The 25,775-nt window shown below is 42.6% G+C and overlaps 1 protein-coding gene across 1 annotated transcript in view; it reads left to right on the top strand.

The window, feature by feature from the left end:
• The window catches only part of Zzef1 (zinc finger ZZ-type and EF-hand domain containing 1), a 122,209-nt gene that overhangs the window by 42,905 nt on the left and 53,529 nt on the right, over nucleotides 1-25,775 (top strand). Inside the window, exons 10-26 of the mRNA XM_028787246.1 lie at nucleotides 292-383; nucleotides 1,066-1,214; nucleotides 4,758-4,869; nucleotides 5,979-6,191; nucleotides 7,208-7,308; nucleotides 8,567-8,736; nucleotides 11,014-11,147; nucleotides 13,751-13,821; nucleotides 14,917-15,031; nucleotides 19,043-19,202; nucleotides 19,887-20,008; nucleotides 20,108-20,230; nucleotides 20,986-21,152; nucleotides 21,233-21,314; nucleotides 21,764-21,965; nucleotides 23,278-23,426; nucleotides 24,988-25,228. Of these exons, the coding sequence (XP_028643079.1) occupies nucleotides 292-383; nucleotides 1,066-1,214; nucleotides 4,758-4,869; nucleotides 5,979-6,191; nucleotides 7,208-7,308; nucleotides 8,567-8,736; nucleotides 11,014-11,147; nucleotides 13,751-13,821; nucleotides 14,917-15,031; nucleotides 19,043-19,202; nucleotides 19,887-20,008; nucleotides 20,108-20,230; nucleotides 20,986-21,152; nucleotides 21,233-21,314; nucleotides 21,764-21,965; nucleotides 23,278-23,426; nucleotides 24,988-25,228 (2,403 nt within the window). The remainder of the gene's footprint in view (nucleotides 1-291; nucleotides 384-1,065; nucleotides 1,215-4,757; nucleotides 4,870-5,978; nucleotides 6,192-7,207; nucleotides 7,309-8,566; nucleotides 8,737-11,013; nucleotides 11,148-13,750; nucleotides 13,822-14,916; nucleotides 15,032-19,042; nucleotides 19,203-19,886; nucleotides 20,009-20,107; nucleotides 20,231-20,985; nucleotides 21,153-21,232; nucleotides 21,315-21,763; nucleotides 21,966-23,277; nucleotides 23,427-24,987; nucleotides 25,229-25,775) is intronic.

The raw sequence follows: 25,775 nt of genomic DNA, 5'->3' as shown, positions 1-25,775 counted from the left end.
TGTGTGTGTGTGTGTGTGTGTGTGTGTGTGTGTGTGTGTCTGTGTGTCTGTGTGTGTGTGTGTGTGTATGTGTGTGTGTGTTGGGGGATGTCCTTAGCCATTCTCTTGTTGCCTACTGCTTTTTTGCAGAAGGTAAAGGTGTGGGAGGGAGCCATATCTGCTAAAGAGGTATTGTTTTTCTAATTGTCATAAAGGTACCAGATTGGCTGGCTACCCTTGCTTTTGTTGATAATAGATCTTGGGACTGGAAACATGACTCAAGCATCCTAACTTTCTTTTTCTTTTTCTTAGGTTTTCTTACAGAGACTGGAAAAACCAGAGCAAGTACTATTTTTTCTGCAGGAACTGAGTCTGCCTTCCAAGTTACACAGATCAGAATTATGGTAATTTTTCTTCCACCTTTTTAAAGTAGTTGTACTGCTCTTCAAACATGAATTAGGAGCTGGGGAGATGTCTTAGCAGTTAAGAGCACTAGATGCTCTTCCAGAGGGCCTGAGTTCCATTCCCAGTAGCCTCATAATAACTGACCATGTGGAACCAGGCATGCCTGTGGTGCACAGACATATCTGCAAGCAAACACCCAAACACATAACGTTTTAAGTGAATTGAGTTAGACATGGTGGAACATAACCTCTAATATCAGCACTCAGGAGGCAGAGGCAATGGATTTCTGTGAATTCAAAGCCAGCCTGTTCTACAGTGTGAGTTCTTGGACAACCAGAACTACATAGAGAGGCCCTGTTTTTGTTTGTGTATTTGTTTGTTTTTAAAAAATGATTGGGTTGCATTTCCAGAGATCCTTGCCTGTCCTTGGGTATGTAGTAATTATCTTCTTCTCTGGCAGAGGGCAAGTGTACAAATTCAAATCTAGTTTTAATTCTCTGAACAGTGTGACTATAAGGATGGAGAGAGCCAAGCCAATGTTTTGTAGGAAATAGCCCCCTTACTTGCAGGGCATAGTAATTTGGAATATCATTTTATTGGTTTCACTATGCCATAAGCTATTGAACCTTAACTATGTCAACTGGAGACAAGTCAGCAGAGAACTTTTGCCTCTGTTCCCAGGTTCGCCGTGGTGGCATTGGTGCTCAGTGTGGGCTGGTATTTGCCTATAACTCACCTTCTGATAAGTTTCATGCAGAAGAACACTTCAAACGGTTTGAAAAATATGACAAATGGAAGCTCCAGGAACTGAGGCAGTTCGTAAAAAGCAGGTACACTCCAGAGAGAAAGTCTGTGTGGTCAAAAAATGTATCCATTCGCTTGCTTGGTGTGGTACTGCACGCCTTTAATTGGGAGGTATTTGGGAGGCAGAAGTAAATGGACCTTTGTGAGTTTGAGGTTAGCCTTGTCTACATAGTGAGTTCTAGGCTAGCCATTACTACATAGTAAAACCTGCCTTAAAAAAAAAAAAAAGGATGTATCTTTATGTTGAATTATGCTTATAGAAAAGGTGCCAGTAACCCACCACAGAGGCCAGAAGTCATTGTTATTTTCTAAAAGCATCTGTACAGAGGTATGTTAGTTTGTGTATAACTTATTACTTGTGCCTATCTGTGACAAGGGTCACAGGTCTTCAGAATGGCTGGGGAGTGATACATACCTTAGTTGGCAGCAGCCTGAGTCTTACCTGACCACTGAGATATTTATGCTGCTCTGAACCCTTCTGACATTCAAGCTTTTAAAAAAAAATTTTTGGATTTATTTAAATGGGTGTTTTGTATAGTGACTTTTTTTAAAAAAAGAATTCTGGAATTTCAGGTTCTTTTAAAAACACAGAAATATTCTGAGAATGTGCTTTTGTTTTAATCTCAGCTGTAGAGATACGGGGCTGCTTCAAACTGTCCACAGCAACTGATCATGATTTGTCTTGTGCCCTAGCAGAAGTAGTGGTTTTGCCAGGTGCAGATAATTTCTGTGATTGTGTGACTTAGGAATTCTGGGAACTTTTCAGAGGGTACATAAATATAAGTCCCCCAAGAGGCAGGGTCAGTGGTTGTTGGTCATTTAGGGAGGTTGGTTGCAGTTTGTAGTGGCCATGGTCAAGAAAGAAATTAGATTCAGGGATTTTCCTAATTATTCTCTCCCCTCTATCCTTGTTCCTCTTCTATCTAGTGATGAGGGTAAAACTGGGGGAGTTAGAATAAAGAGTGGGAAAAAGAAGAACCCATAAAGTAGCAAAGACCAGCTACAGTTTTGTAGTGTGTATATACATGCACCATGTGTGTGCCTGCTGCCCATGAAGGTCAGCAGACTGCATTGGATCCCCTAGAAGTTTAGTTGTGATTGTGAGCTGCCATGTGGGTGCTAAGAAACAAACCTGGGTCTTCTGAAAGAACAAGTGAGACCCCCTCAAACTTTAATTGAAAGTACTTATTAAACATAAATTATGTGCTGGGCCTGATGCATTGAAGGTCCTGCAGTGGAAAAAGTACCAAAGGAGGCACTGTAGTACCCTTCTCTTGAGATCGAACATGCCCCAGGGAGAAGCAGGATTATGAGAAGACAGCTCAATGTTAGCCCTCTTGGTAAGACTTTGAGATGTCTTACAGCCAGTAGGACAAACAGGTCAGCAGCTTAGACTCTTGTAGGGACAGACGTGACAGTCTTTGAAATGTTCATTAAAAATATAGGATCCAGGTATGATGCCTCATGACTGTAATCCCAGGATTCAGGAAGCTGAGGTAAGATCACTGAGAATTCAACGCCAACCTATGCTATAGATTAAGAACCTGTATCCAAATAAATAAATAAATAAATAAACCAAACAAACAAACTAAGGAAAATGTAGAGCTAGAAGAGATGGCTCTGGAGGACCATAGACTAGACAGACATGGGTCACCCTGATGAGCAGCACTAGTTAAGAGACAACAGAAAACTCAGACAGAGAATAGGGGGGCAAGCCAAGCTATACCCTCAGAAATCAGGGAATGGGTGTGGTATGGGTTGTTAAGATGAAGGCTTAAAATAGACATTGCCACAGAGGTCATTGCTGACCCCTCAGATAGAGTTGTCTCCTTATTGTTCCTAGGAAGCTATCAGTGTGGATCAGAGCCCTGGACTTTTTGTCTGTGTTATTGTGTTTCCCAGGGATCCTGTGAAAATACAGATCTGATTCAGTGGTTATAGGAAGGACCTAAGACTTCTTTTTCTTTCTTTCTTCCTCTTCCTTTCTTTCCCTCCTCTTCTTTCATTGTCAGTTTTCTTTGTGGTTTGTTTCTTGAGATTAGGTCTTACTAGCTTGGGTAGCTTGGGACTCACTGTATAGCCATGCTGGTCTCGAACTTGTAGCACTCTTGCTGCCTCAGCTTCCTGTATGCTAGGCTTACAGGTTTCTTTCACCACACCCAACATGATTTCTTTTTTAATAATGGCTACAGGTACCACCTAATTTTAAATAACCATGTTCTCATTCTTGTGATATTTAAATAGGTCTTTTCCTTTAAACTTTTTGTCAAACAAGGTCTTTCACATCTTATGCAGGATTTTTTTTTAACCTAAATACAAGCTTATTCATGAGTCCCTTAATGATTTGATCTGGTTCTAGCCTGAGTTATTTTTCAATATAGGCCAACTAAGTTGGCCTACATATAAAATCAGTCTCTCTTCAATTGGAAATTACATTTTCTTGTGTTTTGCTGGCACAATGCTCCAGGGTCAACACTTGCCTGCTGTACAGTGTGGTTTAGTGAGTGAAGTTGCTTCTCCAGTGCCTGACTCTGCCAGCTTTTTAGATTGCACACTTTTTTTGAGTAGACTTTATGCCAGGCATGGTGGCATGAGGATAAAAAGAGATTGAGAGCTCAAGGCCACCCTGGGCTACATAGCTGAGGATAGAACCAAGTTCTCACATATTCTGGGCAAATGCCATGCCACTGAAATAGTATGCCCTCAAAGAATACATTTAAAACTCCTCAAACATGTGTTATGGATGAGACTCATTGACATGTAGGGCTTAGCAAATTCCACCTGTTCTATTGTGGTCAATTATAACACAAAAGACTTCTACCAAGAAATGTTTGTGTGAGGAAGATAATAAAATTTTTCCTTTGTTCCAGATCCTGTTGTGCATTTTCTTCCCTTTTCCCCATAGTTATCTGTGGTTGCTTATCATGCTTATACAGTGTGCTGTTAGTGTGAGAGTCGAGTCATAGGCCAAGTAGTATGAGATTTTAAGGATGGAAATTTGAAGCCAGTCATAGTGACCTTTAATCTCAGCATTCGGGAGGTAGAGGCAAGCAAATGTCTATTAGGTCAAGGCCAGCTGGGTCTACATAGTGAGTTCGAGAGTAGCTAAACCAACCAACCAACCAACCAACCAACCAACCAACCAACCAAGAATGGTGCTTGAAAGAGTACCTGCTGAAGGGGGAACAGCACTTAACCCATTCAGCTTTTAAAGAGCAGCATGCACGTATCCTTTGTTTTAAGGTGGAATGCTTCCTTTGGAGGACTTGCTAATCAACAGAGGCCTGTGAAGGCTGAGGTTTGAGAGCTCCAGGATCTGAGGCATCAACCCTTCAGCTGTTTGTACATGGCTCAGACCTCAGGCTAGTTATACACAAGTTAGTCAGACCTAGGGAATGGAAGCCATTCTTGCTTCTTCCTCAGTGCTTACCAGAAATGCCCATCCTGGTATGTCACTCCTGCATTTCACTAGAAATCCCTGACTTAAATGCCATTTGGATGAGGCCTTGTCAGTGTCTAGAGAAACTTAGAAGCAAGAAAATGTCTTATGATTACACTTGTGTTCACAGAATTGGTTGCTCATCTGATGACCTTGGAGAGGATGATCCTATTGGCTGGTTTGAGCTAGAAGAAGAGTGGGATGAAGCAGATGTCAAGTTACAACAGTGCAGAGTTGCCAAAGTAAGCAGTAGCCAGTTTGCCCTTTGCTCATTTACCTGCACTCCCCTTCTACAAACACTGCTAACTGCACCAGCCCTGCGCCAACACTGGGACGTTAGAGGAGTGGGAGAGACAGAGGGAGATTTAACCCAGCCTGAGGTTCACCAGTGAAGACTTTATCTGAGAGAGAGTATGAAATTATGCCAAGTGCTGGAAGTGGTTGTATCATAATCTTTAGCTTGTGAGATGTGTCAGAAAGGCACACTACAATGAGTAGTACATAGGTGTAAATGCAAGAGGAATGCATGTGTTCCCCCAGTTCTCAGAGTAGTAACTGCATGGCCATGGAATTTCTTTTTCTTAACTTAATAATAAATCTTAGAGAATTCAGAACTCTCTTCAGAGTTTACATATAGTATGGGCTCAATGTGTATCTGTGTGTTTGAGTAATAGATTTCAGAAAGGCCTTTCTTACCAGTGAGGTGCTCAGTAGGTAAAGATATTTGCTGCCAAGCCCAGGACCTGAGTTTGATTCCTGGGACCAACATAGAAGGAGAGAACCAACTCCTTCAGTTTGTCCTCTCATCTCCACAAGCACACTGTGAGATGCATGTGCCCACATACATAAGATAAATAAATACAATGTAAAACTGGAACTAAGACAGCAAGGCCTTTATGAAAAGAACTTCCCCTTTAAGAAACAGTTTGCACCAAGCTCTGCTTTAGGAATACCTTTGCTTTGTTTGCACAGAGAAGAGTGTATTTTTGCTTCCAGTGCTGCTTAGAAAATGTAAGTGATTCCTTAGGACATTGACTGTTTTCATTAAATATATGGTTTTTGTCTTAAAAAGCAAACATACTTCTCTTATTTCTGCCTGGGTTTTGCCTTTCTGAAGGCCATTTCTCTTAGTATGATCCTAACAAAACCTAACTTATTCTGTGTTTTGTCATTTTTTTTCTGTTGATTGAAGATACTGAACTTATTCTGTGTCCCCAGTACTGGGCATGATGATGTTTTATAAAATACTTGCTAAAACCAAGAAGAACTTTCCTAAAAAGGCATTTCAGTCTTCTGTCATTGCATGTAGGGATTCCAAGTCCTTCTCTTAGGCCTCTTTTATCCTTTCTAGTTCTTGATGGTGAAGTTCCTCTGCACCCGCCAGGAGTCAGCTGAGCGGTTGGGTGTGCAAGGCTTGAGCATCAGTGGGTATCTCCGGCCTGCAAGAGCAGAAGCAGAACAAAGCATCCTCTATGCCCACTGCAGAAGGGACACAGAGAATATCTATGGGGCCACCCTGCTTCTTAGGACCCTGCAGTTCATCCAGCAGCTTGCCCATGACCTGGTTGGTGTCCTCCATTATTATACAACACTCCTCTAGAAGAAATGACTGACAGTGTCAAGAGAAGTGGGCAACCTTTAAAAGGCAGTATTGATGGATACAGCAGATATTCTACTTCACGATAATACAAAACGGATGGAGACAGTGGGCTTTGGCACCAGTCTGTGGAATATGACATGGCATGTGGCCACTATTGTAAGGTCCCCTGGAGTAGACCTGCAGACACATGATTCTGTCCCAACTTGTGCTTGCCGAGGGTCAGCAAACACAACAGCATCACAAGATCTGTTCTCTAAGTCTTAGAATTACTTCTCACATCTGGAGGGGGATTTCATTTATTAAATGGAACTACACTATCAGGATTTGAATTTGAAATATTTGGGGTTTTGATGCTGACTTTTACGGTTACTAGTAAGTCACATTTCAGTTCACTCAAGGGAGTCATACTGCCATCACTATGGAGTTCAGGAAAGCACTTGTGTGTGTATAGCAGTGTCTACCCTTAGCTTTCTTTTCTTTTCAGTGCACAAGAGGCTGTTGAGCCAGTGCACAGATGGTGTTTGGGTCTCTGTTCATTATGAACTCTTATCACAGCAAAAAAAGAAAGAGAGGCCTAGGGGTAGTAGCTAAGTTATAAGAGAAGTGCAGCCCACATGTAGGGACATCAGGACAATCCTGGGCACCACTATCATGTAAAGCTTGGCTTATGTTTATGAAGTCAGAGAGCCTGTGTGGCCATGTGTGTAACAGTGTTACATTTACTTTTGCATGCATATGTGCACACATAGACACACACACAAAGACACACATACATAGACACACACAAAGTACATACAGACACAAACATATGCATATAGACACACACACACACACACACACACACATTTCTGAGTTGTGTGAAAATTTCACTCAGGTGGGTCATCTCACTTCTTAACCATAGCAAGAAAATGAGACATCTCAATATCTCTCTAAATATATTTTTTAATTTTACCTTTTTTCTTGTCTTTATCATTTTTTAGGTGCAGCAAAAGGAAAGTGGCTTAAAATATAAGTCTTTCCTGGACTTTGCGGGTCTTGATTTGCAGATCTTCTGGAATTTTTACAGTAAATTAATGCAAAAGTAGGTCAGAACTTGTTATAAAGTAACAATCATAAGCAAAACTGAAATGGATTTTTTTTCCTTCTAAATTTTTTTTTCTTGTATATATTCTCTGATTTAAAAGATTTGATTGTTGAAAATGGCCCTTGGATTTCTATAACATTTTTAGGAAGCATTTTTCCCAACCATTTCCTTATTGACTGTCCTCACAGCTGATAGGATAAACAGGTCAGGCATTATGGTGATGTAGGGTGAACATCTCTAATCCAAAATTACAAAATTAAAAATTGTTTGCATGCCACAAGTGGAAAATTCACATTTCACTTCATATCACGAATCATAGTCAAAATGCAACTGAGCTAAAAATACTATATGGCTGGGAGTAGTAACCCAGCGACACAGTGCTTACTTAGCCTACACAGGTCCTGGCTTCATTCTCTAGTGACATAGTGCTTGTAAGCATGTACAAGGCCCTGGCTTCAGTCCCCATCACTGAAAAAAAAATGTATATAAAACAAATGAATTTCATATTTAAAAATTATCCATTTGTTTATTTATATGTGTGTGAGTTTATGCTCATGTGTGTGGGTATGTGGGCCTGTGTGTATATAGAGGCCAGAAGAGAACATTGGGTGTCACATTTTCTTAGCTAGGCTAGAAGCCATTAAGCCCCAGAAATCCTCCTGTCTTTTGTGCCCCCCCACCACCATACACACATGTTGGAGCTGGGTTACTGCATTCATGGGTATGCCTAGCTTGTTACAAGGGCACTGGAATCTGAAGGCCAGTTCTTATGGTTCTGGAGCAAGCCATCTCTCTAGCTCCATGAATTTTATATTTCAGCTTGGATCCTGACTCCCAAGAGAGCCTTCTCCTCTCTCCTCTCCCTCCCTTTTTCCCTTCTCTCTGATGCATGCGTGCATGTGCAAATATTCCAAAATCAGGAAAAAGTTCCAACGTTTGAGACTCTTGTTCTGACCGTAGCCTTTTAAATGAAGGACATGATTTGTCTCCTCATTTTACAGGTGAAGAAACAAAATCAGAAATCTATTTCCTTCCCCCAGTGGGCATTCAAACAGGGACTGTTTTCAGTGGGCAGTCAGATGGGCTGTTTCCAGATGTCTGGCAGTGTTCCTTGTGTTCTTCCCAGCTTCCTCTGGCTTGGTGTTCCTTTACTGAACCTGATGTCTTGAGGGAAGTCCTTTATAGACAGCTATATGGCTTTGGAGGGTAAACACTACCTGCTCTCGTGCTCTCTGATATTCCTTGTCCTCTGCAGCCCAAGGGAAGAATGCATATGTGCACAGACCCTTCTGCTGCAGCTCCTGCAGAGCTGCTTCTCAGTACTGCAGGGTGACCCACAAGGTGCCTCAGAGGAAGAGAAGCCTGCAGCACAGCGCCCTGAGGGAATACAGGCTGCCAAGGAGCTCTATACACACTTATGTGATGGTAGGTGCTGGGATGTGATTTTGTACTGGTGACTATATGCCACTTGTCTATACTGGTGTGAGGCATCTAGTGACTATGTGAGCCAGAAGGAGATTGGCACTGGAGGACATGAACCTGCTTGCTTTTCTGCCTCCCTTCTTCTGTTCCTTCTCTCTCTCTCTCTCTCTCTCTCTCTCTCTCTCTCTCTCTCTCTTTCTTTCTTTCTTTCTTTCTTTCTTTCTTTCCTTAAGAGTGGGTCTCATGTATCCCAGCTGGCCTTTGGCTCACTTAAGTGGTTGAGAATGATCTTCCTGTTTCTACCTCCCAGGTAATAGAATTATAGGCAATAGGAATTATGACACAATACTCAGGGTTTTTTTCATTAATTATTTATTCACTTTACATCCTAATCACAGCTTCCCTTCCTTCCTCCCCTCTCAGTCCCTCCCTCTTGCCTCCCCTCCCCCCACCTACTCCTTCTCCTCAGAAAAGGGGAGGCCTCTATGAATATCAGTTAGCTTTGGCATATCAAGTTGCATTAAGACTAGGCACATCTTCTTCTATTGAGGCTAGACTAGACAGCCCAGTTAGTGGAAAGAGATCCAAAGACAGGCAATGTAGTCAGAGATAATCCCTGCCCCTGATTTAGGAGTCTCATGTGAAGACCCAGCTGCACAACTGTTACATATATGCAGAGGGCCTGGGTCCATCCCATGCATGCTCTCTGGTTGGCAACTTAGTCTTTATAAACCTTATGGACTCAGGTTAGTTGATTCTGTAGGTTTTCTTGTGGTGTCCTTGTCCCCTCTTCCATAGCATTCCCCAAGCTCTGCTTAATGTTTGGCTTTCAGTTTCTGCATCTGTTTCCATCAGTAGCTGGTTGAAACCTCTCAGATTACAGTTAATGCGAGGCTCTTGTCTACAAGTATAGCTGAGTATCGTTAATAGTGTCAGGGATGAGCTCCTTCTCATAACATGAGTCTCAAGTTGGGTGAGTCATTAGTTGGCCCAGCCTTCAAATTCTGCTCCATCTTTTACCCCTGAACATCTTGTCGTTAGGACAGATTATGGATCTAAGGTTTTGTGGCTGGGTTCATGTCCTAATCTCTCCATTGGAAGTCTTGCCTGGTTACAGGAGACGGCCTGTTCAAGATCCATAATCACTCATTGCTAGGAATCTTAGCTTGGGTCATCCTCATGGATTCCTGGGAGTTTCCTTGTCCTAGGTTTCTAGTTAATCCCAGAAATTCTCCCCAACCCCTAGCCCACTGCCAATCCAGGTGTCTCCCAGTACTCTCTCTCCCTCCATCCTTCCCCCACCTCATCCCTCCTGTTACTACTCCCTCTCCCACCCAGTCCCTTACCTCCGTTGCTCCCCATCCATCTAATCTATTTGACATTCTCAGTGAGATTCAAGTGTCATGTCCCTCTTGGGTCCTCCTTGTTACTTAGCTTCTTTGGGACCATGCATTGTAGCATGGTTATCTTGACCTTTATGGCTAATATCCATTTAGAAGTTAGAGCATACCATGTTTGTTTTTCTCAGTCTGGGTTACTTCACTCAGGATGATCTTTTTCTTATTCACAAAACTAGTTTTATATAGTCCTGGGCCTCAAACCCAGAGCTTCACAAATGCTAGGCAACCACTCTGCCATCCGGTTTATACCCCAACACAACAGGAGAATTTTGTTTGATGCCTTTTGGATTACTGTTTTGAGTTGAGGGTTTGTTCTTTTATAGCTGACTTCCTCCTATTTTCAGGTACAGTTCTATTTTATTGAGTGTAATTACTTTCACACTGTTCAACCTTTACATCATTCAAGACTCAGGATGAGGCCATTAGAGAGAGAGACTATAGTAACAATTGAGGATGAAGCACATGCCACATCTGAGAGGACTTTTAAGTCTTTGTCTTAAGTGTGTCTCAAGAGAACAGAGAAATAAAGATATAAAAATTTGTCCAGCTGGGCGGTGGTGGCACACGCCTTTAATCCCAGCACTTGGGAGGCAGAGGCAGGCGGATTTCTGAGTTCGAGGCCAGCCTGGTCTACAGAGTGAGTTCCAGGACAGCCAGGGCTACACAGAGAAACCCTGTCTGGAAAAAAAAAAAAATTGTCCAGATAGCCTTTGTTTTAGTCATATGTCAATAAAAACTAACTTGCCTATACTGCCAAACCTATACAAAGAAATAGTTTGCTCTGTTACAAAGCACAGTGTGGAGAGTAGTAGATTTGTAATCAGGTTAGTTAGGGAATTGATGGAACGTGTTAGAGTGATCCATTGTTCTTTCTTGTTAGTGGTAGATAGAGCTGATGGAGATTCCATGCCCATGGAGATCCTAAAACAAGAAGTGAGAAACACTCTTCTCAATGGGGCTGCCATCTTCTTTCCTGATCGACAGACCCGGAGAAACCAGCTCTTCACCATGATGGTAATTATGTACTGAAAGTGTGAATTCCATGACTGAGTTAATCTTTATCTTCTCTAAATACATGACAGTGTTTTCTGATGCGCTATCTCTAGAGCTTTGAGTGAGATTTTAAAGGACAAGCACTGTCCTCAGTGCTTTTCTTCTTGCTTAGTCAAAGTCACTCTTATGACTTGCCTACAATCGAATTTTTATCTTTTCTTTCCCAAATTATGAGAAAAATTTAAAGGAATAATATAGTGAATTCTCATCACCTAACTTTGACAATGGCACACTCAGGCTAATTTTGTTTTATCTGTGCTATACCTCACTTACTTCTCAGTATACATACCCGCCCAATGTCATTTTGAAGTAAATCCCTGATCTATTTTATTCATAATTATCTCAGTATATAACTGAAGAAAATCTAACGAGATTTGGCTCCTCAGCTGGTTCTTCTTACCCTTCTAGGGCCCCTCTCCACATTACTCAGATTCAGCGCCAGGGTAAAAGGTGCTTTTTGTAGTTAAAAGCATTATGCTGTCAAATGGAACATTTTATACCAAATACTCTTGCATTTGTTTGCTGGAAGCATTCATCAGGTAGCTCAATGAATGACTTTTGTTGTTATTGCTGTTAGCATGTGTCTCACATGAAACATAGAAGACATTTGGCCATGTGAATGATGTTAGTGTCTCTTAGCAAAGCAGCCTTGTTTCTTTCTCTCTGTTCACTCCTTCAGAGAGGGATTAGGTTGGGTGGTTTTGTTTTGTTTTTGTTATTTTTTGTTTTGTTTTTCACTTTTACACCATCATGAGTTAAACAGCATTGCTAATTTTTATGTTGCTGAACAATTCTCTCTTAAGGCAACTGTGTTCATTGTGATCATCTCTTATCTTCTCAACTGTACTGTACCAAGCAGAGGCTTAGATCTTAAATTCTCTGGAATCTCCCTTAGTGCTTTACATAGAAATTGGTGTTTAGGGGCTGGTGATCCCTTGTCAACTTGACATAAAGACATCACTTAAGCCATAACATTTCCTTTCTTGTTTATCCCCAAGATGAACGTGAATATCAACATTGCAACATAAGCATTCCAAAATTTAAAAGTCCTGCAGTCTTTAAAAATTCAGTCTCTTTAAAATATTTAGTCTCTTTTAAAATCCAGAGTCTTTGTAAAATTACAAAATCTGTTTAAAAGTCAAAGTTAACTGTGGGCTCCCAAACAATCAGAAATAAGTTAAATGCTTTTGTACTTCAAGAGGGAAGAACCAGGGCACAGACACCATCAAAGCAAACAAAACCAAACTCCAAGTGTATAAATAACTCAATGTCTAATAACTCAATGTCCAAAGGGCTCAGTTCACTTCTCTGGCTCTGTCCTCGGCAGCACACATAGCTTGTCTCCTAGGCTCAGGCTGGCTCCACTCTATACTTGTTGCTGTTCTTGGCAGTCATCCCATGGTACTGCCATCTTTAAAATGCTAGGGTCTCTTGCTGCAACTGGACTGCACTTTTCACCAGTAACCTCTCTTGGCCCCTCTTGAAGGTGCTAAGCCTCAACTTCTCTCCATGATTCTTTCAGTTCTGGTCTTCAGCTGTTCCTTCTCCAATGACCTTTCTTTCTTAGCCTCTCAATCTACCAAGCCTTGGTTGTTCTTCATGACTTCTTCATGCCTTCAAAACCAGTACCATCTGGATGATTCTTATATACTACCAAGTTCAGCTGCTGTTTCAAGGTACAGCTTGGCCCCCGCTGGAACACAGCTTCTGTGTGCTGACTTTTGTGTCTCTTCTTAATCACTGCAGTTTTTTAGCTCTAGCTAACCAGCATTAATTGTCCCAGTAGAGCAAAGGTTTCACTTTAGTGGGTCTGGTCTCTTGGTAATCACAGCTGATTCTTCAGCCCCAGATGACTGGAACCACAAATTCTTTTTTTTTTTTTTTTTTTTTTTTTTTTTTGGTTTTTCGAGACAGGGTTTCTCTGTGTAGCCCGGGCTGTCCTGGAACTCACTCTGTAGACCAGGCTGGCCTCGAACTCAGAAATCCGCCTGCCTCTGCCTCCCAAGTGCTGGGATTAAAGGCGTGCGCCACCACCGCCCGGCGGAACCACAAATTCTTACCTCAAAATATTCAACATCCCTAATAGAATTCTTAAGTGACTCTCAAACTTCCCGCTGGGACTTCACAAGCCAGTCCTCCATCATCCTCATGTCTCTCAACATTGTTATCTTCTAGGCTCCCACAGAAAGCTCACCGAGCTTTGACCACTCAATGGCTTTTCTAGCCTAAAGTTCTAAAGTCCCTTTACAATCCTCCCCAAAACAGCATAGTCAGGTTCATCACAGCAATACCCCACAATCCTGGTACCAATTTCTGTTTTAGGGTTTCTAGGGGCTTATTTGGCTTACATTCTCACATTGCTGTTCATCTTGAAGTAAGTCCAGACAGGAATTCAAACAGACAGGAGCTGATACAGAGGTCTTGAAGGAGTACTGCTTACTGGCTTAGTTGGATGCTTTGAGATGGTCCAGTGGGTGGAGTATTCTGTGGTATTCTGTGCTGCTCTAAGGTCTCAAGAATGTTATGGAGTTGATTTTCTAAATGTACAGTTTCTGGTTTCCTAGAAGAATGTCACTGAGCATGAACACAAGCAGTCTCTACAACTCACTTTCCGTTCACTCTGCACATATTTTAGGTAAGTTTACTTTTCTTTATTTGTCAAATACCTTGGATCTTTGCAAAATTATTATTATTATTATTATTATTATTATTATTAAAGTTATTTCTTCTCATGTCTTTTGGGATTGTGCTTTCTCTACTAATCTAAAAAGCTTCAGTTTCTGAAGTTTCTCCTAGGTGTAAGAGTGACTAGAATAGTGATGTACTTCAAGTCCCAGTTATTATAAAAACAGTTACATTTGGGTCTACTGTGGATCCCTTCTGAGTGCTTCAGTTTCTAAGGGAATTTTAAAGGTAGAAACTAATTGAAGAAAGTTCAGATTCTATATTTAAATCTATAATTGCAACTACTTAAAAAGTAACTACAAACCAGCATAGTGGTGCATGCCTGTAATTCCAGCATTCAGGAAATGGAGACAGAAGAATCTCTGAGAATTTAAGGCCAACCCGTGCTGTATACATAGTGAGTTCAGGTCTGCCTAGGCTGCATAGAAAAACCTTGTCTCAAAAACAAAAGCAAGAGCTGGGAAGAGCTGAGAAGATAGCTCAGTTGGTAAAGTGCTTGCCTTGCAAGGAGACTTGAGCTTAATCCCTAGACGCCACATTAAAAACAAAAATAAAAAACCAGAAATGGTGATGTGACATGTAATCCCAGTGCTGGGAGGCAGAGAAAGGGAAATCCCTAGGTCTTGCTGGCTAGACAGCCTACTTTGCACGTCCTTGACCAATGAGAGACCCTTTCTCAAGCAAACCAAGAGGGCAGTGCCTGAGGAACAGTTCACAAGGTTATCTTCTAACCTCCATATACATGTACGTGTACACACACACACACACACACACACACACACACACACACACACACACTTGCAAAAAAGCACAGGATAGTAATTTGCAGAAAGAAGATAAGCAGGAGTTGGGAGGACTTGGAGCTGTGTTGTTATCAAAGATGCTAAGGAATTTGCATATAATATAAGGGTATAAGGGACAGCCCAGCTTGTCTTCCTGGCCCCTGACATTGAAATCTGTCTACATTCTTTTTGGGACCTTCAAGGTAGAAAACATGAAAATCCCCAGCCTGTACCCAGATGTTGACAGGTTTGTGTCCTTTCAGTGATAAGGATCCGGGAGGCCTTCTGCTCTTACCTGAGAAGAGTGACCTGGCCACCATGAACACCAGTGAAGTCCTGGCAGTCATGAACACCCTCCTCTCTGTTGCTGCTCGAGAGGTACCTAGTGACAGCTATTTTTCATCTTTCCGTCCTGCTTTCAGGAGCACCATTATGCCAGCCACTTCCTTGTAGCCCTCATTTGCAGTATGATTGCACTTTGCTATAGGCTGCTGCACCTGGGCACAGAGGTTTCCAGACAGCCTGCAAACAAATTAGGAGATTTTTGTTAACCTTAACAAGGACTGAAAAACACAAGAGTGCTTGCTAAGGCTTCTGTGAATAGAGGGCCGGACATCAAATGCCCGGTAGTATTGGTCAGTGAGCCCAGCAAGATCTGAGTTTTTGTTTTCTGAAAACTTCTTTGATTTTTTTTTAAATTAAAATCAGTTCATGAATTTTTAGCCCTATCAACTCAGACACTATAATCTCTTTATCTTGTGATGGCTATAATTTATATGCTGTGCTTCTTAGACTGTAGCCCATGCTGCTACTAAATAAGTATTGCCTGACAGAAGTTTGGTTTCCAGGTCCCACCCCATGTTGCCCATTCAAATCCCTAGGGATAAGGCTTAAACATTTTTACCAAGCACCTCGAGGAGGTTCTGAGAAAGCCTCCTTGGCTCACCCTAGTAACCCAAGATTTCAAGGAGCCTTGAGATATTTGAAAGTGTGGACTTCAGAATGACTCATCTTATATCTTGTGGTTGGTCTTAGTGTCTTTAGGTTTGTTTGTTTGTGTAATTCATAGTTTTTTGATGTTTTTGGTTTTTTAATGCAGTCTCATCTAACCCAGACTAGCTTACCGAGAATGACTTCAAATTTGTGATTCTTCTGCTTCCACCTCCTGTGTGCTTTAATTATAGGCGACATGTGCCAGCACAACCAATTTATGCAGTTCTGGGGATGAATACAGGGCTTCATGTGTGATATAGACAACTGACATACCAACTGAGCCACATCCTAGCCATGATCTCCTTGTTAGTGCTTTCCTGTTATTAAGTTGTTATTAAAACCATCTGCGGTAGTAAGCTAGTGGGCAGTTCCCTTCTCTTCTAGTCCTTATTGAGCATGTAGTCTAACTGAGTCACCAGTGACCCCAGCTCCACTGAAGCTGACCACTGTTTAACTACCATGTCTTCAAACTAACTCATTTCTGTCATTACACTCATTCTCTGGTTTTGACATTGTGCTTTCTGTCATTTTTCTGGACTCTTCTGCTGTCCTTGAGTCTTCCTAAGAATGCTCGCTCTACTTGTTACCAGTATGTGCTCTCCACCCCGGGTGGCCACTGCTCACTCTAGTGTCCACCTCTGTTTCTGCCATTTCCCCTGCCTTGAAGCTCATCTCCATCCTGTATGTTTTTCAGGTGTGAGTCTTTCTAAACTCTCCCCCTCCCCCATCCTGCAGTCACATGCTGAGATAGAGAACTTCAGGGACCCCACTGGGCTTCACTTCACTGATTGTGCTTCCTGTGGGAGGAGTTGCTAAATGTTGGAGCCAGAACTAAAATCTGGGCTGTCTTGTTCTTTTCAAAAGGTCACACTTGTAAGCTGTAGCTAGAGAAATGACGTTGCATTTTTGCCAAAGAATTCCCTGTCAGCCGTAGCACTTGGAGATGGATTCCCTGTCAGCCCTCGCACCTCTGAGCACAGATGGAGTTGGATTACACTGAGCCTCCTAGGCAGAGATCATTCAGCTGCTAGCATAGTTCCCTGAGATATTGGTGATCATACAAGAGAGGTAGAGTTGGATTAGGTAAAAGTGGTCAGAACTGCTTACCTGAAGTTTTCTCCTAGGTCTGTTAATTCACCTGTATCTACTGGATGCCTGCTGTATACACGGCCCTGAGTCAGGCACAAGGGGTGTTGTGATAGAGGACCCCAGCGGAGGGAGAGCAGAAGACATGCCATCAGTCTCTGTGCAGTCATGCTGTCAGAGAATGGGCATGTGGGAGAGGCTGGGAAGCACACCTAGCCCTAGAGGCGCTTGGAAGGTGCTTTGGAGAAGGTAATGCTGGAGCCATGGAGAGACAAAATCTAGGGAAGAAGATGGAGGCGGTGTAGGTAGAGGGGAGCCTGTGACAGACAAGATAGGGAGGAACAGGTGCTTGAAGAGAGGAATAGCAGTGTGTGAACTTCAGGTGAGACCGAGCTGCACACTCCAGAAAGGAGTCAGTGCTGGGCTTGTAAGATACAATACACTGCTGGTAGTTGAAGCTATGGCTGGACAGCTTTATGGGCAATTGGAGGACATCTGCAAAGAGAGGACAGCTGCAAGAGCAGGAGGGAGTCATGGGCAGGATTTTAAGAGAGCTGCCACTCAAGGAGGAGGGAAAGTGAGGGCACAGAGTGAACAAGTATTTGAGGGGTGGGGAGAAGCTGTCCCTTCAGGTGACAACTGGTACCTGTGAGGTATCCCCAGAAGCAAAAGAATGAGAGACAGAAGGAAAACCACAATAAATGAAGGCACTTTTAAATTTTTTAAAGTTTTTTTTATATTATGTATGGGAGTATTTTCCCTGAATGTATGTTTGTATTGTTCATGACATGCTTACCTAGTGCACTCAGAGGTCAAGAGAGGATATTGGAGGCAGATATTGGTGCCTCATGCCTTTAATCCCAGCACTTGGGAGGCAGAGGCAGTCAGATCTCTGAGTTTGAGGCCAGCCTGGTCTATATAGTGAGTTCCAGGACAACCAGTCTACACAGAAAAATCCTGTTACAAAAAAAAAAAAAGAGTATTGGATTCCTCAGAACTGGAGTTACAGATGATTGTACTGAACCTAGGCCCTTTACAAGAACAACAAGTAATCTCAACCACTGAATCAACTCAGCTCTCCATCCTTTAAAAAAAAAAGTAGAGACAGGTATGGTGGCACACTCCTTTAATCCCAGTACTTGGGAGGCAGAGGCAGGTGGATCTCTGAGTTTGAGACAAACCGATTACAGAGTGAGTTTCAGGACATCCAGGGCTACACAGAGAAACCATATCTTGAAAAACCTAAATAAATAAATAAATAAATAAATAAATAAATAACAAATAAAACAGGGTCTGATGCCCTGGCTGGTCTGAATCTCCCAGAAATACACCTACCTCTGCCTCCTGAGTGCCAGAATTAAAAGTGGGTGCAGAAATGCCCAGTTATAAAGGTACCTTTTAGAACGAGGAGAATGGATGGATGCAGAAGAGGAAGGAAAGGAAGGAAGGAAGAAAGGAAGGAAGGAAGGAAGGAAGGAAGGGAGACACACACACACACACACACACACACACACACAACTCTATTTAAGGACTGTTTCTGTCTGAAGTCCAGGCTCTCTGCCACTAGCTTTTTGATGGCTTAGCTTTTTCTCTCCTCTCTAAATGTCATTTCATTTGGGTTCACTGGTTTTCTTTCTTTCCTTTCTTGTTATTTTTATACAGTGTGTTTGTTTTGCCATACAAAATCATATGCATGTAGTCCTCTGTGACATGTTTGCTTTAATGAGCATTGGTTTTGAGATTCATTAATGTTGATATATGTGCTGTCTTTCATTTGTGTCCAGTAGCCTTTATGACATGTCATAATTTATGTTTTACTTTAGAAAAATAAATGATTTAGTTCTAGCTTGGCAAAGTTGATTCCACAATGGTGCCAACATAAATATACCTGATACAAGACTTTATCTCTAGAGGTCAGGTGACCCCTCAAAGAAAGCTTCAGGAACAGAGATGTTGGTTAGATAATCCATAGAAAGACAACCAGTTATTTTAGGGTAGAAGAAATTTTATCAAATACCCAGGAAGAGCCACAAAGAGAGAAGAAATATGAAGATATAAGAGAAAGAAGAGATCAACAATTGGATGGGTTCCTTGGGGTGCAAAAACAGGTGGCCTATGGAAGAAAACTGTTTGAAGAGGGGCATTTTCATAAAGCCATCTTTCTTGCTTTGCTACTGGATTGACTATTCCCCATGTACATGGTTTGGGATTTGTTTGTTTATTTGTTTCTAGTGACAGTTGCTCTGATAGAGATATCTTTCGGTGGTCTCTGAATAATCTTGTCTGGACACTCTGTCTGCTTTCTTGCAGTGTGAGTTGTTGATGCTCAGTCGGGCCCATGGGGAGGTTGGCTCCGTGCTCTTCTCCCTGTTCTGGTCTGTGCAAGGCAGCCTGCTCTCCTGGTGCTTCTTGCAGCTCAAGAGCACAGATGCTGCAGCTAAAGAGCTCGCCATGGATCTTATTGAAAAATGTGAGTGTCAGCAATCCATGACCACAGACAAGTTTCTGAATTTGACCTGGCAAGAACGCTCTTCCCCAGTAACTCATGTATCGGGTGTGCATGTGACTTTCTGTATCACAGTCCTCTTAGCAGGGCTGATTTTGTCTTTTTTTCTTCTTTAAGACAGAGTCTCACTACTATCCCAGGCTGACCTCACACTCACAGTTTTCTGCCACAGGCCCATAGTGCTGGATTACAGGCATGTGCCTCCATGACTGGCATAGCTTCACTTAGAGAAATGGTATCTCCACTTCCCTAAAAAGTAACACGAACAAAGGCATAACTCACTTCAATAGCAACCTTTACTGATGTCTGGACTGCCTTCCCTCCCAGAAGCATTTGCCTGATGGCCAGCAATCTCATCTGATGCAGAACCCCCAGCTTCTGTATCCCTCTCAACTGTCCTAGTGCTGTGACCCTTTAATATAGTTCCTCATGTCGTGGTGATCGCAACCATAAAATTATTTTCATTGCTACTTCATAACTGTAATTTTGCTACTGTTATAAATTGTAACATAAGTATCTGTGTTTTCCAGTGGTCTTAACTGACCACAGGTTGAGAACCACTGCTGTATAGCTTCATTTTCGATGACAAGTAAGCAAGTGATGTTTTTCCTACATCGAATATTAACTTCTCCCTTTATGTTTTGGTAGATGTGGGACAGTTTCTGGCAAGCATGAGAGTGATTTTGGAGTCCCTTTTGTCACAGTATAGTGGAAAGACCATAGTAGAAAAATTATGTAATTCGGTGTTTTCCATGGCAGCTCGTCAACTGGTAAGAGAAAATGGGGGCTGTTTGTAATAAGCAGAGAGGGGTGTTTAGCCCATAGATAGTCTGAAGTGTATGCTAAGCCCTCTATTCATCCTCCTGCAGGTCATCTTCCTGCTAGACTTCTGCACTTTAGACGTTTCCCACTGCACACTCCTGAGAGAGTTCAGCACCCTCACAGAGCTGCTGAAGAAGCTGTGCAGTGACCCTGAAGGAGGCCTGAGCAAGGTGACTCAAGGTGGCCCAGGAACCTGCATTTCCTCTCCTGGGAGAGAGTGACTGCTCTGATTGATGTCCCCACGTGTAGATCAGTTTTTCCAACAAGGGTAGTAAGTGCTGACCCTCTTTGATTTATCAGCATCAGAAAGCAGACCCAAAGGAAGCCATGCAACTAATAGCATATGAAATTACATAAAATTCATAGCAGTGAGTACTCAGGTGAAGTCTAGATAGCTTCAAAGACAATTAGATTTGGAAGTCTCTTCCTTTATTTTTCAGTATACAACGTTTTTAATGGTCTGCACTCTATAACAGCCCTATGGCAATAGAAAAGACATATACATTTAGTAGGTTTAAGAGAGAGTCAGAGAAGAGGGGAGAGGTCTCAGATTTGCCAGAGTCCCAAATTAGAATGTTAAGCCTATTGAAACTCTCAAATTCAGGGGCTTTGTTGCTTTTGGTTTTGGTTTTTTCTCCACTGAAAAGTCATACTTGCAATCATTTGTAAGAAATCATTCTGTCCTAGCTAAAAGACAGAAGATGGTCCCAGAGCCCCTGGAGTATAGTAAAAGTGAGTGCGTGCTGTATGGAGTGGTAAACAGCTTTGCTGTCTATATGGATTGCAAGGCCATGCCTCTTAGCCCTGCACAGTGGCCTTTCAGAGCTATTAGAGCCCATGCTCCCGTAGCTCTGATAAACAGCCTGTTATACCAGCTGGGGTGGAGTGATGTGAGCTGTTTTCTCTGACTCATCTGTCTTCCTAGTTGGATGTGGAGACCTGGCAGCAGGAGCAGCCTGTGGTATTGCATACCTGGACCAAGGAATCCACCCACAACTATGAAAATAACTGCCATGAAGTGTCTGTCTTTGTTAGCCCAGGGGCAACTTATTTTGAGGTGGAATTTGATGAGAGGTGTGAGACTGAGAAAAGGTGAGACTCACGGGTTCCTTTCTCAAGCAACAATGGGTCAGAAACAAGCAAAGGAAGTAATGGGGGCTATGTCTTCACAGGTATGATTATTTGGAATTTACTGACTCTAGAGGTGGGAAGACACGCTATGACACCAAAGTTGGGACTTATAAATGGCCCAAGGTGAGTGGCATTCCCAGAAGGAAGTGAAGTACCCCCTTTGGTAGTTTTTCTCCTTTTGTTAGTCCTCAGGACGGTACAACTATCATTCTTGACCAGTGGAGCCAGGATAAGGGCCCAGAATCCAGCCCCAGTTAGTTTTGCTTGGTCTCTGGGCAGGAGGTTGGGAGCAGAAGCCTACATAAACATGGTCACTGGCAGGGAAGGTTGCAGATAGGTGGTCACTCAAGGTTTGCCAAGCTCAGCAGCCATTTTCTCCTCATTTTGCTTCTTTGTGAATGCAGTTATGAAATTTGGGGCTTAGTTGCAACTTTGTACATTTCTCTTTTAGTAGTTTAGACTTCTGGAAATAGAGACCCTTTTTTAACTGTTTTAAGTTTCAAGTTGCTTGCTGACAACTGAGGTGCAGCCCCTTGCCATCTCTTTAACCACATGACTTTGTTTGTCTCTAGAAAGTGACTTTTAAAGATGGTCCTCGGCTGCAGTTCCTCTTTCATTCTGACAGCAGTAACAATGAGTGGGGCTACAAGTTCACTGTCACTGCCTATGGTCTGCCCGATGTTGCTGTGTCTTGGGGTTTGGACTTGCAACTCCTTGTCTCCCGACTGATGGGGCGCCTTGCTTCCCAGTGCATGGCACTCAAGTCAGTACATCGTAAGTCCACAGCCCTGTTTCCTCCCTTCTTCAGAACCATGTTGAAGAGCAAGGTGGGACTCTCTTTTTTTTTTTTTTTTTTTTTGGTTTTTTCGAAACAGGGTTTCTCTGTACAGTCCTGACTGTCCTGGAACTCACTCTGTAGACCAGGCTGGACTCGAACTCAGAAATCCTCCTGCCTCTGCCTCCCAAGTGCTGGGACTAAAGGCGTGCGCCACCACTACCTGGCGCAAGGTGGGACTCTTATAGGTGGCCCTCACATAGTGACAGAGCAAGGTATTGACAGCATTCCCTGTCAGTTTCTATTACACACTTGACACCATTGTCTGGAAGGTTCCTGACTAAGGCTCTAGCTCTCATCACAGAGGGTGCCGCTCTGTGTGTGGAGAACAAGTGGGCAAGAAGCCAGGTCTTAGCAAGCATGGTGATTTTTATTTTCTAAGTAGATTGAGGTATACTCTAGCCAGAGAGCAGAGATATAGGATCAAATAACTGCATGCCCTGTAAGTGGATATTTATGTTGTCTGCAGATACAGAAATAATGGCTTTGTCTTAAAATAATTTAACTTGTTATTAAACTCATCAGAGATTTGAAATAAGTCTTTATAAGACTTACAGAACAAATCTATTTTCAGGCCTGGTGATTCACACCCAGCACTCAGGAAGTAGAGACAGGTGGATCTCTTGTGAGTTTGAGGTCAGCCTGGTCTACATAGCGAATTCCAGGACATATAACAAGACTCTGTGTCAAATCTTTTTCTCTTTTGTTATCTTTTTAAATACCATTTCTTGAGTTTTTCCCATTGTAAAAGTAAAATGTCATAGAAAAATGACATATTGGAAAACAAAACAAACAAACCCAGAACAACAGAAACCTCTTCCACCCTCACACCTGAAGATGACTGTGGTTAATACTTTTATGCCTTCCTAGACTTTGCTTCTGTGTTTAATTATGCCTAGGATGAGTGTTTAATTATGTTGTGTGAAAACAACTGTATAAATAAATGGTGAGTGTTTTTCTATGATTAGTATTCCTACCCTGCCCCAGCAGGCCTGGGAAGTGGTTCACAGCACATTTTCCACTTAACAAGCAGACAAGTCTCTGCTGTGCTCCCAGCAGTGAGGAGTTATGCTCAGACTGGGCCTCAGTGTGTTCTGGGCCTCAGTGTGTTCTTATGAGGTGGCTCAATTCCACTCTCAGAAGTGTAGGTGAATTTCCTCCAATTTTTTTTTCTAAAGTTTTCTTTGTCAGCTCCCAGTTTTTTGTATTAAATTAAAAACAGAACTCTCATGAGCCACCCTTTCTCTACAGAGTTAGGCAGTAACATGGCAGTATCCCAGGCGAAACTGACCTCAGTCCTGAGCTCTCCATTGTGGAAGCCTGTCTTCAGGCATCAGATTTGTCCAGAGTTGAAATCAGAAGCAAGCTGGCCCACTCACCCACACCAGGATGGGAAGGAGGTATTTACTCTTCTGACACTGTTCTATTTGGGTGGGGATTTGTGCTTTGTATCCACTGCCTTAAGTTACAAACCTCTGTGGGCTGCCAGCTCCTTGAGGCTAAGGCTGCCATTGTTATTTTTATCCTAACTGTACAACAGGACCTGAATACAATGTGTGTCTGGAAGTGTGTAGTGAATGACTGTTGAAATATTGTCAGTGCTCAGTGACTCTCTCTCGGTGTTCCCTCACAGACAGGGGACTGTGCCTGCAGGGTCACACTTTAAAAACTGCTGTCCTTTGTCCTCCACTGAACAGTAACACTTGGTTTAGTTGTATAATTTTTTTTAAAGGGAACAAGTTTGTCCTCTGTCTCTACTTGTTTAGCATTCTTCTCTTTTCCTTCCTTCTTCTCTACTCTCTCTCCCTCCCAAGTTACCCCATGATTTTCCAGTGTCCATGCTCTCTTCTCTGTAAAATCTGCTGCCCTTCAGGCCCCGTCCTTCTGTCCACTCACTCAGTGGCTCAGTGTCTTCTCACTAGCTGCTCTTGCTTTATTGTCCTTTCCCCTCCTTCTCTAAAGGTTCAGCTGTATTCAGGCTTCCTTTTCTGTCCCATAGTCCCCCAAGACTTCATCTTGTTAGTCCTTGACTACTGTCCCACCTATGGGAATAATCCCATAATCCCTCTGACATTTTCTTTTCCAGACTCTGGTATTCTCTTATGGATTTCCATTTCTACATCCTGCCTCCAAAGTGTGAAGGTTTCCCCAGCAGAGTGTTCAGTGGTCATTATTTGCCCAGCCCTCAACCACTGCTCCATAACCTTCTTCATGACTGCCCTGTTCTTGCCCTTTTATGTAGTCAGCTACAAGCCCTGTAGACTCTTCCTTATGATGTGCATCTCTGCTCTTCCCTCTGCCTCCATCTTTATCCAAGCCCTCTCTTTACACCTGCATTAGTACATCAGGATATACCAAGGTTTTTGTTTTGTTTTGTTTTTATTTTTAATCACTGCATTATCTTGTCATTCCACTGCCAAGCACCATTAATGGCTGGCTCCCCATTGCTCACAGGGTGAAGTCTAAACTCCTCAGTGTGACAGTCAAGGCTCTCTACAGTCTCCTTTCACCTTACCTATCTGACTCTAGTTCCCACCACTCCCCAGCTGAGACTTCAGGCCAGGTCAGTCTCCCCGCTGACTCTTAACCTCTGCAAATGGTTGTGTGTCAGGGCCAAGGCATCCCTTCCTTCAGTGTCCATCCCTAAGCCTATGTTCTTCAGGAGGCTTTTCTTAGTTACTTTGACCTGCCAGGAGCCCTGTGAACTCTCAGCACTGGGTACCCCTCTAAGTATTTGGCACTGGGTGATCTTTTGCTTTATGGTAGTGCTAGTTTTGATGCTCTTAGGTTTTATTTGTGTTTACTTTTTAATCCTGTACATCTGTCTGGTCTCCCGAATAGATTTAAGCTTCCTGAGAGCATGCACCGTGTCTTTACTTCTGCTATGTCCTAGTAGGTGCTCATTGAACTTTTTTTTCCAAATGAATATGTTAAATGTGATGGATTCTCTCTTGTTCCTAGGTCAAGAACATCCCTGATGATCCCTGCCGCCATTTTCTCCTTGATTTTGCCCAGTCAGAGCCTGCTCAGAACTTCTGTGGGCCATATTCAGAACTTTTCAAAGGATTCATACAGGCATGTAGAAAACAGGCCCCAAAGACAGATATAGTTGCTGGTTCCACTATTGATCAAGCTGTGAACGCCACCTTTGCTGCTCTGGTGTATCGCACTCCAGATTTATATGAGAAGCTGCAAAAATATGGTAACTCATATTACAGGGAATATGTTTGATCTGAAGGCTAATTACTAAGGTTTAAGAAGGCCCATCTATGTGAGGATCTAGAAATATTTAAAGATATTAGCCCATATTTATAACCTAATCTTGTCAGTTCTACTTTGCCAGTTAAGAGATTAATGGTTAATTTATATTAGCCCTTAGTAGCTTACAGTATGTGTTAGCTAACCATGATCTACAAAATTAGCAGGTGCTTTATCCAAAATTCCCATTGAAAAGTGCCAAGAAATTTAATTGAAGGAAAACATAGCTCATTGCTCCAGCTCTAGCATGCTCAGACAATCTTTCTGTACTTCTTTTCCTTGTTGTCCACAAGGAGGGAGGGGCTCTACATCTTTATTCAGAGAAAAGCGTTCAAACCCTACAGAAAGCTGAGGTTTGGGTTTCCCAAGCACTCTGGCAGGATTCGTGGTCTTTCAAGTGCTGATACAAAAAGCAGGAGCAGATGCTCCCTGTAGTCGAGCAGGTGACTGCCTCCTGCCCTGATCACAGGTCATGACTGCCTCCTGCCCTG

This window comes from Grammomys surdaster, unplaced genomic scaffold, assembly GCF_004785775.1.
Source record: "Grammomys surdaster isolate TR1022 unplaced genomic scaffold, NIH_TR_1.0 125621, whole genome shotgun sequence".
NCBI lineage: Eukaryota > Metazoa > Chordata > Mammalia > Rodentia > Muridae > Grammomys > Grammomys surdaster.
Note: the sequence above shows the minus strand (reverse complement) of the source record. Positions and strands in the feature narration are given on the sequence as shown.